The sequence below is a fragment of the Pantherophis guttatus genome, chromosome 1 (genome assembly GCF_059756535.1).
Source record: "Pantherophis guttatus breed Tessera chromosome 1, ASM5975653v1, whole genome shotgun sequence".
Classification (NCBI taxonomy): Eukaryota; Metazoa; Chordata; class Lepidosauria; order Squamata; family Colubridae; genus Pantherophis; species Pantherophis guttatus.
In genome coordinates this window covers 186684857-186698785 of record NC_142063.1, presented here as the reverse complement: position 1 = coordinate 186698785, position 13929 = coordinate 186684857, and the positions used below count along the sequence as shown (strand labels likewise).

General features: G+C 37.4%; 1 protein-coding gene across 2 annotated transcripts in view; it reads right to left on the bottom strand.

The window, feature by feature from the left end:
* Positions 1–13929, bottom strand: part of COL4A2 (collagen type IV alpha 2 chain) — a 217187-nt gene that overhangs the window by 43184 nt on the left and 160074 nt on the right. For both annotated transcript variants that reach the window (XM_034426847.3, XM_034426846.3), the window contains exons 20-28: positions 11393–11548; positions 10217–10309; positions 7330–7484; positions 6619–6691; positions 6415–6521; positions 5305–5506; positions 2868–2927; positions 2451–2513; positions 527–634 (exon numbers count right to left, since the gene is read on the bottom strand). In XM_034426847.3, the coding sequence (XP_034282738.2) occupies positions 527–634; positions 2451–2513; positions 2868–2927; positions 5305–5506; positions 6415–6521; positions 6619–6691; positions 7330–7484; positions 10217–10309; positions 11393–11548 (1017 nt within the window). The remainder of the gene's footprint in view (positions 1–526; positions 635–2450; positions 2514–2867; positions 2928–5304; positions 5507–6414; positions 6522–6618; positions 6692–7329; positions 7485–10216; positions 10310–11392; positions 11549–13929) is intronic.

Sequence of the window (13929 nt, the reverse complement as noted above, 5' to 3'; positions counted from 1 at the left end):
GGTCGATGGAAGACTTCAAAGAATTTGAAAGCAGAGTGGATCTATGGAAAGCTGCAAAGAGCCAACACTGGATGGAGCTGATGGAGCCAATGGAGGAGCTGGCACCTGGGTCTGATAAAAGCTGGGAAGTATGGAGATCGTTGAATAGACTGAGCATGGATATAACAAGATACAGAGACACTCTGAACAAATGGGGCTACCCGGTGGCTTCTGCCCTTTGTGTTTGTGATGACATGCAGACAACAACACATATGTATATTTGCCATCTGTGTCCCGATAAGTGTATACTTGAGGATCTCATGGTAGCATGACAGAACACCATTAACGTTGCTAGTTTCTGGGCAAGATCTGTTTAATTTGTATATATTTTAATCTTGTATTTTATATTTTAAATGTTGTGCCATATAGTATGCCTTATTTTAATTGCAATGCTTCTGACACAAACCAACCAACCAGCTAAAGGGTGAAATATAAATCCTATCCAAATATTTCAAATATCTGCAAGTAATTGTTAGTTTTACAGTACCTGCTGGACCTGCTGCACCTCCACGACCTTGATCCCCTTGAAGTCCTTTCAGTCCTTGAGATCCATTCAAACCAAATTCACCAGGAATTCCTTTTGTACCTTTTGCACCTATGATTTGAAGATGTAATATATATATTTTTAATTAAAAAAAATAATTAGAGGAAGAAAAACTAACTGTGGTTGAATGTAGTCCTGTTTTCCAAGTGGGAGGGAGTGTGTTCCAGAAGAGCAAGAGACTGCAAGGTTTAGATAGTTTGTGTGGAAGAAAGAGAGTTAAAATGACTCCTCCCTAGGAATTCTCAGAGTATATGTTCCATGGTATAAGTTGTTTAATTTGGCAATATTTCTGTTTATAGGTGAGGAACAATAAAGGCAACTGCTTAGAAGAATCTCAACATGTCTTTCTTGGTTCTTGAAAACTGACACTAATACAAACTAAGAGAAAGTAAGTAGTAAGAGAAAGTATATAGTTGGAAAAAGAAGAAGCAGAAAAGCATCAGGTAAAGTAAAAGAAAAAAATTCATAAAGAAGTAACTTCCACTCTTCATCACAACAAATAAGTTTGTAACTCTTTATCCCTATAATGTTACAAACAGATATCTCTTCCTTCCATAACCTATTCCTTTATAAGCAAATCCACAAAACTTCAACTTTTCAGTCTGTAAACAATTTCCAGAACTTTATAAAAACCATTTGTTATTTTAACTTGATCAAATAAACCAACTTTATATTCCTTCCTTTTACTTCTGACAATCTTAATCTTAAATTCATCCAGATATTGTCAAAGACTTTGATTTCTCTTCAATCTTCTTTGCTCCATCACAGAAGCTTGTTTAAGGCTTTAGAAAGCCTCTTTTATAAATCTAATAAAAATACATTATCAAGACCATTCTCTTGTCAGAGACTTCCAGTTGACATCGCGGCGGGATTGGACATGCGGAGTGGGTCACCACGCTCCCGTGCTGAGTTTCTTCCTATTTGTGGGCTCCAGAGAGAGCCAAAGTTGCCCTGTAGGGGTGGTGAAGCAAAGAGGGGCACCCTGCGAGGTCGAGGAGAATCACAGCTCTCCTGTCTGGCCCAGGGTTCTTTTTCCCTCTCAGCCACGGCAAGAAGAGGCAGCTAAAGATGGCTGCTACAAAGCTGGGACAACCAAAGAACAACTAAGACTGGTGCTGGAGAGAAGTAGGTGAACAGTGTTGGAACTGGGGGAGAGGATTTTTCTTTTGCTCTAAATTTAACCCCAAGAAAAAATCTAGAGCAGTTTGCTCAGAACTTTGTGTTAAAGTGGCATCTAAGCATTTTGGGGCATTCAGAGGAAATACCTAATCGGAAATGAAGGTGCAGGAAAGTAAAATAATAGATTTTGAAATAAATAGAAAATTGGACTCCTAAATTTGGAAGATGTGGTACTAGGAAGGCATTTTAAATGCTGGAATTATTTACTTATAAAACTTATTCTATTTTTATATCTTTTTTATAACCAAAATGATGATGGACGATGGACTAGTAAATTGAAATTTAAGTGGAGAGTGCCACCTGCTGATGAAAGGAAAAATTACAACCTAAGTCACATGGTCTTTGATTAACAACCATTCATTCAGCATCTGAAACAATGCTGAACAAATGGTACTTGGAGTTCCAGCTGCCATAGCCTTCCCATAGCCATGTGATTGTATCATGGGTGATTGTAACATGTGCCCATCTGTAATCTTCTTTAACATCTTCCAATAAGGGGAGTCATGTGATGTTGCATTTTATGAGTACATTGCTTAGTGATAGCAGTTCCAGTCGCAACTGCAGTTTTAAATTCAGGATTACTTGTACAGTATTGTTTTGGAATAATTATTACAGTTAAGAAAAATTGGATGAAATTATTCTCACTATGTGAATTATGGTACTATTTGATTCTTTTAAAAAAGCATACCTGGTAGTCCAGGCAGTCCTGGGTACCCCGGAGCTCCTTTTGGAGCCGTAACACAGCTGGTCCCTAAAGACAAAAATATGAACTGAAAGAACAAAAAATGCTGATGGTTCCTTAAAGCTTAACAAGTGAATTATGGCAGGTTTTGTTAGATTAGACCCACATTGTCTGTTGAGTAGGCAACATAATTTTACTCTTTTAATACACTTTAGTGTTGCTTCTGAATTTTTAATAATTGTGCACAGCATATTTTGCTAAATGGAATTTGTGAAATTAAAATGTATAAAAAGAATTTTGAAATAATTTTCTTGTCTCACAGTTTTCTTATCACTTAGATTTCTTGTCTTATGGGTGAAGAAACATTCACTTAAATAAAAGTATATAGTTCATTTTTGAATAATCATGTTTGGTTCATTTTACCTGAATGAATTGATTCTGTTCTATTATCTCTAAGAAAGCGGTCCTCTGTTTGCCCACATTCTATAAAACAAAAGATGCAAACAAACAAGAATGTCTGATTTGTTTAAGCCGTTATCAGGCAACAAACTATAATATTCAATTAGACTATACCTTTGAATCCATCTATAAGAATTCAGTGGATCAATTTATCTATCTGATGCAATTCATTCATAAGCAGGAAAAGCTGCCAAAGTATTCAAAATATAGGAGATGGACACATGAAGCAACGTTATATAAGGAGGTCTATAAAACTGTACAGCCAACACCTTTATATCGCAAACCAGAAGGGACACTGTTATTTTTTTAATCCTAATTCCAAAACAATTTCATCAAATACTCCTGTTGCTAAGATTCGGCGATTTATTAATTGTAGCATCCACCTCAGAGATTAATTTCCAGTTCACTGAGACGGAAATTCCCTGTCAGCCTTTCCATTGTTCACTTGCTTTAAATATCAAAAGAACGCCCTTGGAAAAACTACAACCTTTCTACAAGCAGAATAAATGAAAGATCTAAGCAATATGTGCTGTTTTGAACTAAAAAGTGGAATGCAAATATTATCTATCATCTATCTATCTATCTATCTATCTATCTATCTATCTATCTATTTATTTATTTCTGGTGTGTGTGTGTGTGAGAGAGAGAGAGAGAGGGAGAGGGAGCGAGCGAGAGAATTTTAACTTTAGACAAAAACTTATATGCTGAAATTAAAATACTTGTGTATTTTGTTTCCTGAATTTGTCTGGCATGAGTTGAGTCAAGACTTTATCATTAAATATGACCAGAAAGTAATAGACATTTGGCAACACTTAGAACCCAGTTCTAAGAACAACAGATACTGCAGATTTATTTCTGAGATATTGGTCGTGGTTGTTGGTCTTGAAAGACCAGCTGCTTTGCCCATCAAAGTACGCTCTTTGCCAGGCCAAGTATCTTCAATACTATCAAAGCTTATCTGCTCTTTCTAGCTGATATACGGTACCTTTCCAGATTGCCTGATTCTGTGCCACCATTTGTGTGATCCATCCAGGGGTGGGATTCAGCTAGTTCGGACCGGTTTGGGCAAACCGGATGTTAATTTTAATCTGGTTCGCTGAACCAGTTGTTTCGAGAACTGGTTGACCCCACCCACCCCGTCCCTCCCAGGAGTCTCCATATGGCCCATTTTGGATGGCAGGTAAGCGTAGGGCACATACAGAGGCTCTGGGAGGGCGACAAACGGGCCTAGCAGAAGTACCGGAAGTCCAGAAACAGGGCCATTTCCTGCCTCCAGAGGGCCTCCAGTGCCCAGGGGAGGCCGTTTTCACGTTCCTGGAGGCTCAAGGAAAGCCTCTGGAGCCTGGGGAGGGTGAAAACATCCCCCCCACCATGGTGCAGGAGGCTGAATAGGCTATGCCCCCATGGCCACGCCTACCTAACAACCGGGCAGTGAACAGGTTGCTGAAATTTTTCAATCTCACCCCCTGATTCATCTTATTCTAGTATAAATGTAGGTGACTGCAAATGCAATCTATATTACTGGTTGTTTATGTTATGAAATTTTGTTGTATTTTATTTGTATTTTTTAGTTTTATTAATTATAGGTTTATGTAATTTTGTTGTAGTGTTTTCAGGCCTAAAGACCATAATAAAGGTTTTCATGTGATTACAAAGCTTCAAGAAGTGCCACGAGGAATTTAACCCAATCTCCCCATACACCAGCGATTAGATTAGTGTACATAATTGGATTTCTCTAATGAGAAAAGAACAATGAAAAATACTCTTTCCTGGAAATCTATTACCACCAGACTCTGGAAACAGTGAAGCCAGTTCAAGCTTGGGGTATTCCAACTTTTTAAATTATTTCTTTAACAGTCAGATTTGAATATTCAGATATATATAATGCTATTCTTCACTACAAACTGTAGAAAATACTTTTTTTCAGTGCATAACATAATATTTTGCTATTGGTTTTAGTATTCTGTTACTGTGTTGTATAAAATGTATACAGTAGTTTTCTACTGACTTTATTTCTACTGCTTTTGGTTTGGCTGGAATATAGGGTTTTTTGGTATATCGTGATGGGCTGTCTGCTAAAATGAAGCAAGGTTATGGCATGCACTTGAAAGAAAAGGTTTTTTTTTTACTCTGCAGATAGATTTCTACTGGATTCATGTATATTGATATAAACTTCAAGGTGAATCTGTGAAGTCCCAGCTAAAAATGATATGAAAAATATGACAGTCCATTTTCATTTATATAGATCTAACTTTATAACGCTTTTCATTTTGTGGTTGTCATGTCTCATGCTTTTAGTAACTAGCTCCCTTCCTCCTAGCAGCCATTTTATTATCATATTCATCTCAGGTCCCCAGATTTCCAAATGTGCTCAGATTAGTTGGGAATTGCAAGAAAGTACCTGTCTGAGCAGGAGTGCCTGGGGGGCCAGGAGGGCCTTGAAAGCCAGGGTTTCCATAAGTGCCAGGGTCACCTGTAGGACCACGATGTCCCTTTGGACTGGGCAAACCCACACCAGGCAGACCAGTTTCACCAGGAAAACCTTTTGGGCCTGGCTGGCCTGCACCACCAGGTTCCCCTTGTTCTCCTCTTATGCCATCACCCTGCAAAGAAATTTAAAATATTGTAAGCTTCCATCAGCTAAGCTATTTCAGCACTAAATCACTTTCTTAACTTTCTTAGCTACTTTTTTTACAGAGTTACCCAATTTCTATAAACAGGTAACTCTACAAACTCTATAAACTCAATTTCTATAAACTGGCAATTGCTTACACAATATACATCTTCATATCTCCAGTTGAATGGCTTTAGTGAGTGAGGAAATGTGGATAACAAAGGAAAAACTCCAAATAGAACTGGTAAGATTGTTTGATGGATGAATAACTTAGAATCAAAATCTTAGAAAACAGTTGTAAAATTATTGTTAGCAGAATATTTATTGCAAGTGACTTGATCTATGAAATCTCTGTGTATTGCAAATAACTTGCAGCATTTTTCAACTATATTGAACCCATAAAATGTCCAAATTGTCACATTCACAGTGTGAGTCTATTAGTTACTGTTGAGTAATTTTTAAAATTTGCATGTTATGAATAAGGCAGGCTGTTCCAACCAAATTTTTAGAACAAAATTATATTCCAATTGAAGCTTCCTAGTTGTCCTCAAGGATAACTGAAAATTCCTGCCTGATTTCAAACTATTCCCATCTAGGAATGCTACAGCTTCTAAAGCATCTAAAAACTGTGAAAACAGTAAAAGCAATCAATCAATAGTTGACCAGTCTACTTCAGGATGAATATTAAACCTCCAAGAATCACTGCCTTTGCCCTGCCAGGGTTCAGTTTCAGATTGCTGGCCTGTCTTGTCCATTAATGAGTCTAAGCAGCACACTCAGCACCTTCAGGACTTGACCTGATTTCAGCCATTAGGAGAAGTCAAGTGGAAGGAAGGCCATCAATGTTGTAAATCTCCCATTAGGTTCTTGAGGGTTGAGGCTGAACTCCTGACTTACCCGAAGACCAGGAAACCCTGGTAAACCATCTATGCCATTCCTGCCTGGTAAACCATCTTCTCCTTGACTTCCAGGAAATCCTGGAGTTCCTGGGTCTCCTTTGGCACCTTGAAAACATGGTTTTATGGAGATGTAGCAAAATAAGTCAATATAAACAGTATACAGTGGTTTAGTTTATATTTTAAAAACATATCTGTTTGTTACCTTTTGTGGTAACATATTGGGAATCCCCTTTTATCCCCTTTGGTCCAGGTGGCCCAGATTCACCAGGGAATCCCTATCGATGGATATTAAGAAAATTTAATTAATCACTCTAAAAACATACTGCAAAAGTGTAAGAAAAAGATTGTGTTACCTTTCGTGAGAACAAAATGCACTAAAGGAAAAAGATAATTTCTCCCAATTAATGCAGGCTTGCATGCATGTGTGCAGTCCTCTGTTGCAAAGAGAGGATTTCAAGAAAGTATTAAATTTGTGCAAAGTTTATAGTAGGCTGAACACTGAAAAGATGATGAATTAGACTAGTTTCACAACTGGATCTGGTATTTCCGATTTTTTTCTCATAAAAGATTCGTAGCACATTTTTTATAAATCCAAAGAATTAATGGCAATATGCTATTTAGTATACTGTCTTTGGTGTAAGCCGCCCAGAGTCCTCGGAGAGTGGGCGGCATAGAAATATGAATAATAAAAAAAATAAAATAATAAATAAATGGAATTTCTACGGGGAAAACAGTGCTTTCAAGTGGAAGATCTACATATGGAACCCCATTGCTGCAAAGAATGTAAATCCATGTATGAAGAACCTCACTTTTGAAAATATTTATGGCATAAATATACATAATAAATTTGGGAAATGTTATATAACATTTTGTTCTCTAAAATATACAACATTCCATTACAAAAATATCATACCTTTCTACCAGGAAAGCCCGGAAGTCCATGGTAGCCTTGATCTCCTAATTCTCCTTTCCCTCCAGCATATCCTATTGGACCTTGAAATCCTGGAGGACCAGGTTGTCCTGCAGGACCCCTTCTTCCTTCAACACATATGCAATCTCCTGTATCACCTACAAATATATAAACATATGTGTGTTTGTGTTTGTGTGTGCATAGCATTGAAACATTTACTTGCAACCATGGAATTTTTAGCAAAATTCATATAAAATTACAGCTATCCGTATCAGCTCAATACATCCCTTCATAGATACAGATATTGCAAAGAAGACAACCAATATTGTGCCAATAAAGCAGGGCTACTATATCTAAGTTTGAAAACTAATAGGACCACTAGATGAAAGTATAGAGATACTGAAAATTCTGCAGCCTTGATTTCGTAATCCAAATATTATGACAAATCCCAGAGAAGAGCCAAATAGAGTGCCTTGAGGTCACATTCAGCCTGCTGACTGAAATCCTTGCACTTTGCCTCCATAGATGTCTTATTCACAACAATTTCATAGCACCATGCATCTTTACCTAAAGGCGTCATTCTGAATTCCTTGGGGTTGACTTTTAACTCGGTGTAGTATTGAAACGTCCACTTTTACACACTTGGGATTTCACCAACACGCATCTGGAATCTCATGGCAACTTGAGCCTGCCTATGTGAGCAGAGACTAGAATGGGAAAAATGTTCTTTCTTCAGCCAAGAGGTTTCCTTTTCAAATCCATAGGGCCCCTTCCAAAAAAATTGCTGGAATTGGATGTTGAGGTTTCCTTATATATATATATATATATATCTGTAATGTGCAGAGTCCAGCCATTTATTTATACACGCCACACATCTTGATTAAATTCATCCAGATAAATTGTTGCTGCCTCACACTAGTAACTGAAATGATTTAGTATATTTAGAAAGCACTTCAAAGCTTTACAGCTTGTACAAACACATCAATATACCATTTGACTTAACAACTTCTGTATGAGCCTGAAAAGAGATGCTGCTTTAACAAATTCTTTTGCTGAAGTTAATCAGACCTTTAAAGTAGCTGCATTCATTTCTGAACCACGCACAGCCCTATATTTAGCCTAATTATTTATTTACAGCATTTACTTATAAAATGATTATTAGGGAGCTTATAATCAATACAATTACATACATCATAAAAGATTACAGGTAGTCCTCAATTTATGACTATTTAAGAATAGTTCAAAGTTATGACAATTTTGAAAAAGTGGCTTAAGATCAGTCATCAAAGTTATGAATGTTGCATCACCACCCCCACCCCACCCCCCCACACACAAGGAGTCATGGGATTTTGGTTGGGTGCTTGGGAACTGACTCACATTTACAATGGTTGCAGTGTTCTGTGGTCATGTGATTGCAATTTGTAGACCTTCTCAGTTAGCTTCTGACAAGCAAAGTCAATGGGGGGAGCCGGATTCACTTAATGACCACTTAACAACTACATTAAAATTAATCGTAAAATTAGGTCTGGTCACATGATGACTTGTTTAAGAGCCTTGGTGGCGCAGCAGACTAAAGTGCTGTTAAGTAACACCAGCTGCCTGCAATTACTGCAAGTTCAAATCTCACCAGGCTCAAGGTTGACTCAGCCTTCAATCCTTTCGAGGTAGGTAAAATGAGGACCTGGATTGTGGGGGCAATAAGCTGACTTTGTATAAAAAAGAACACCGCTTGGGGGTGCCGAAAGCCCTACTAAGCAGGTATATACAAAAGTATCAAGACTATTGCTTAATACATTGTAAGCCACCCTGAGTCTCCAGAGAAGGGCGGCATATAAATCGAACCAATAAATAAGTAAATAATAAATAAATCTGCATCATTTATCAATCAAAATTCCAGAACCATTTGTGATTGAAAGTCAAGGACTACCCTGTTTTCCCCAAAATAAGACATCCCGACAATAAGCCCAATCGGGCTTTTGAGTGCATGGCAAAAAGGCCAAGTGCTTATTTCAGGGTTCAAAAAAAATATAAGACAGGGTCTTATTTTCAGGGAAACACGGTACCTGTATTTGTGAAACAAACAAATGTAGCCTACACCACAATGGATCTAGCTGCACAAGCTTTCTTCCTCTGCGTTCCAGCCATCTTCAGATAATTTTCATTGATCTTAACTCAAATTAATACAAAGGAGTCACACTGGCTATAATCAGTGGGAGAAAGTAATCAACCAGAAAATTTCCATTTCTCATCAGATTTCATTGATTTCCATAGAAGATGAATAATTTTAATATGTCCTCTTACAATCTTAAACCTTAACAAGTTAATTTTATCTTGATAAGGAAGCAAATAAAATGCCTCACTTTTTCAATGCAATGAGAATTTGAGATGGGATTGTATGTTCTGCAAAATAGAATCTTCACAGATCTTTCCATCAAAATGATGTGATGAGGCAAAGCAAAATACACCATTTTGCTGCTTTCAGTTGGGAGTGTCAAGGCTGAGTGCTTTTTTTTTCATGTTATGGAGTTTTCATCTTTACTTCCAATGGAAGGTCAACACCCAGTGAGGGAATGGAGGGTTTTAGAAGTAAACCGCTGGCTTAAAGGATGGTGTCATTGAAAGAAATTTGGATTCCTAGACCACAATCTATATTGTCCACAGCAAAGGACTTCTAGCAGAGGATGGACTGCACCTCACAAGAACCAGGAAGAACGTGTTTGGAAAACAATTGGCTTGGCTTATCTGAAGGGCTTTAAACTAAAACAGGAAGGGAAGGAAGACCATCTTTATGGTAGGATCCAATCCCAAACATAAACCTAAGACAACCAATTAAATGCATGAAAATCTATGGTGACAATAGATCAATATACTTCAGTATTTTAAACTTTACCTTTCAGTCCTTTTTGCCCTCGTGGACCTGGATAACCTTGCTGGCCTGCAGGACCTTGAACTCCTGAATATCCCTTCAGTCCAACGGAATAGCCTGTAGAATGGAAGACTGGAGTGACTGAGGGAGACTGACATGGTTATGCAGTTCTGTACCAGCATTAACGGGTTAGGTTGTCTGTGCTAAGACTTAAGAAAAAGTCTGAAATCAAGATATATGAGATAACATTGATATTAGTTATTGGGAGATTTACATCCTTCTTTCTTTTGATCAGCTCAAAATATTCATATATGAGTATAATAGCACTGTTGTTTTTCTCCACTTCTTTCAGACATCAGGCAGCAGCAGAAGTTTTTTTAAAAATAGTATTTGCTTCATTTACTTAAACAGATGAAAACCGAGTCTTTATAACATGCTGTTAAACTGCAATGTTGTTTGTTTGTTTGGTTTGACTTAGTATATTATGTGAATTCACTACTATAATTTGTAAACCATGGTTGATAGTATACACAATTGTGTGAAAGTAGTCTAGCATTGGTTATTCATACAACCTCATTAAATAAATGTTATATTAGTACAATAGGGAGGAAGTTTTTTATGACTTTCATTTGCATGGCATATTAAACCAAGCTGTAGTTTGGTTAACACTGTTATCCAACCTGCACTTTGAATCAGATTGTGATTAAAGAGGAACAGGTTAACTACAAATTGTTACCATTGTTGAAATTTAGCTTATTTTAACTTAAGTCATGGCATATCATCAGGAGCCAAACAATGGCTATCTTACAATTAACCTTATACATGCAGACATGGCATAACATAATCTCTCTGTCTCTCTCTCTCTCTCTCTGTGTATGACAATAGATTTTAAATAAAAAAATTATCCCATTGAAGGAGTAGTAGAAGAAGAGAATGATAGAAAAGAAAAAGAGAGACAGATTTGACAGAATAAAATTCCTGATAATAATAGATTATTGTGGTCTTAATTAAATGAGACTAAGATATAAAGCAAGGCATTATTTCACAAATAAACAGCTGCTTTAGTATTTGTTTTTATTTACCTGAATTTTCAAATTTCCATTGGTTGTTCAATTTTAAAATGCCTGATTAAGGAAACTTCTCAAAGTATTTTTTTTCTAAATATTTAGAAATCAGTAAATAAATATCTATTCCATTTACCTGGACTTCCTGGAGGGCCAGGGGAGCCAGGGAAGCCAGGTGTTCCTGGTTCACCATCTAAACCGGGAGGACCAGGATGAATAGCTGGGAAGCCAGGATCACCAATAAAACCTTTGGGGCCCATTTCTCCAGGAAAACCTCTTCCCTCAGAAACATCTGGAATGGGAAAGATAGTAGCTCTGTATGGCTTTCAGAAGGCCATAGATGAAAAAATACAAATGAAAAGCAAACCAGTACAGAATCTTTCACTATTAAAATGAACAAAACAATAAATCAATTATCATATTTATAATAATAAGAAAAAGAAAACAAAATAGAATAAAAACACAGTCCCAGATCATCGTTAAGTCACTGCTGAAACAGAACAATTCTGGTATGTTCCCAAATACACTTTCTGATGGCAGCATTTTTGCTAATGTGGTATTTGCTAATGTGAGGGCCACAACCCAAAATACTTTTCTTGATCTTTCCACCTCCTAACTTCTTGTGTAGGTTGGCCCTCCCTTGATGCTTGGACATGATGGACTGTATTGTTCCAGACAAAGTGATCCCTAACATATCCCAGCGCAATGCTATGTAAGAGTTTAACTATTTGATTTGGCTTTAGAAGCTTATTGACAACCAAAGCAATGACTGCAAAGCAGACATTATTCTACAATAGTGGGTCTACCTGACAAGTAGTTTTCTACCACATATTAAACTAGCTGCAACATCTAAATCATTCTAAAGATAGCCTCAAATAAAGTTCACTTTAGTACTGTAGTGCAGTGGTGAAGTTTTATTACCTGAGGTAATAAAAATAGAATCACCTTCATGAACCAGGTAGAGCAGCAACTGTCACTCCTTCTGAAACTGGGCATGGGCTCCACTGGCTACAGCTTCCATCTGTTGCTGAAGCAGGAGCCACAAGCCCAGGAAAATCCTCAAGCTGCAGACCAACTCCTTCAGAGGTAGATGACCCCATCAAGTGTCATTATTGTGGCTGATGTTATCTGATGCCATCAAGTTTAACAAATGTATAGGAGCTTAATTTGGGGTTTAAACTGAATTTTTCTTCCCCATCCATTATATTCTGGACAACAAATATATATTGGACAACAAATTTTTCAAAGATTTTGCTTCCTGAAAAACTTTTGGTGATTATGATAGACCCTTTCAAACCAAACACAAATATAATTTCACAATGATGTAGGAATAGGAATAGGAAATAGGAGAAATAGGAAATTAACTTTTACTGACTATGATGTATTTAACAGCATGTTTCTGACATGCTACATGAGTTCAACAGAGTTAAAATGATTTTCCTTTGCACTCAGCTGCTGATTTTCCTTTGCACTCAGTGTCCAATGCATCTCGCTGCAGTATCCAACTATTGTTGGATACAACTATTGTCAGCAGCACTGATGGATTCCAGTTGCCCTGATACTGTTTTTCTACTGTGGCAATGTCCTGTTGAAACCATTCATCATGTTTGTCACATCCTCTTCTCTGTAACAGGCCCTGAACTACCAGAAGACAGCTATCATGTCACCCAGAATTCTTATCTTTGTTGGCCAGACATATCTAGTTTCCTTAATGGTTCATTGTATGATTTAGCCTCCAGACCCCTTATCAACTTTATTTCTCCTCTCTGCACTATTTCTATGGTCTCAGCATAAGTTTTGTAACATGCTAACCAGAATTGGAGGTAGTATTTCAAGTGTGGCCTCACTAGTGCAATATAAACAGTATTATTACTTCTTATCATCTTGATGCTATCCCTCTGTTGATGCAGCATTGATGCCTGCATTGGCTTTTTTGGCAATTACAGCATGCTACTGGCTCATATTGAGGATTGGCCCACAAGGATAACCATCTGCCATGATCTGATTCTGACAAACCCATGCTGGCTTCTAGTAATTGCTTTGTTCACTTCTTGCTGCTCATAAATCCACCTCTTGATGAACTTTCCCAGGATATTTTCATGTATTGATGTCAGGCTGGTTGGTCTATAGTTTCTTGGATCTACTGTTTTCCCTTTTTGAAAGATTGCAATCACATCAGCTCTTTTCCAGTGCTCTGATAGTTCCCCTGTGCTCCAGAGCGCTGAAATATTTTGTTCAATGTTTCCAAGATTGTATCTGCTAGCTCCTTCAGAAACGTGGGATATAAACCATCTGGTCCTGGCGATTTGAACTCATCTAGAGCGGATACATGTTTTCTTACCATTTCTTACCTAGTTTGACTTGCATTCCTGCTCTGTCCTCACTTGTTGCTTTCCATAGGTTGCACTATTTTTTCCCGTTTCTATGAAGACAGTTGCAAAGAAGGTATTAAGCAGTTCCACTTTCTCCCTGATGCCTGTCACTGTCTTGCCATCATTTCTCATTAGTGGCCCAATCATTTCCTTGACTTCGTTCTTATTCCTTAGATATTGAAATAAATCTTTTGGGGTATTTTTTGTATTTGTCACAAGTCTTAGTTCATTCTGGGCCTTAGCTCCCTGACTCCATCCTTGCAGATTTGGGATATTTGCTGGAATTCTGTTCTAGTTATGT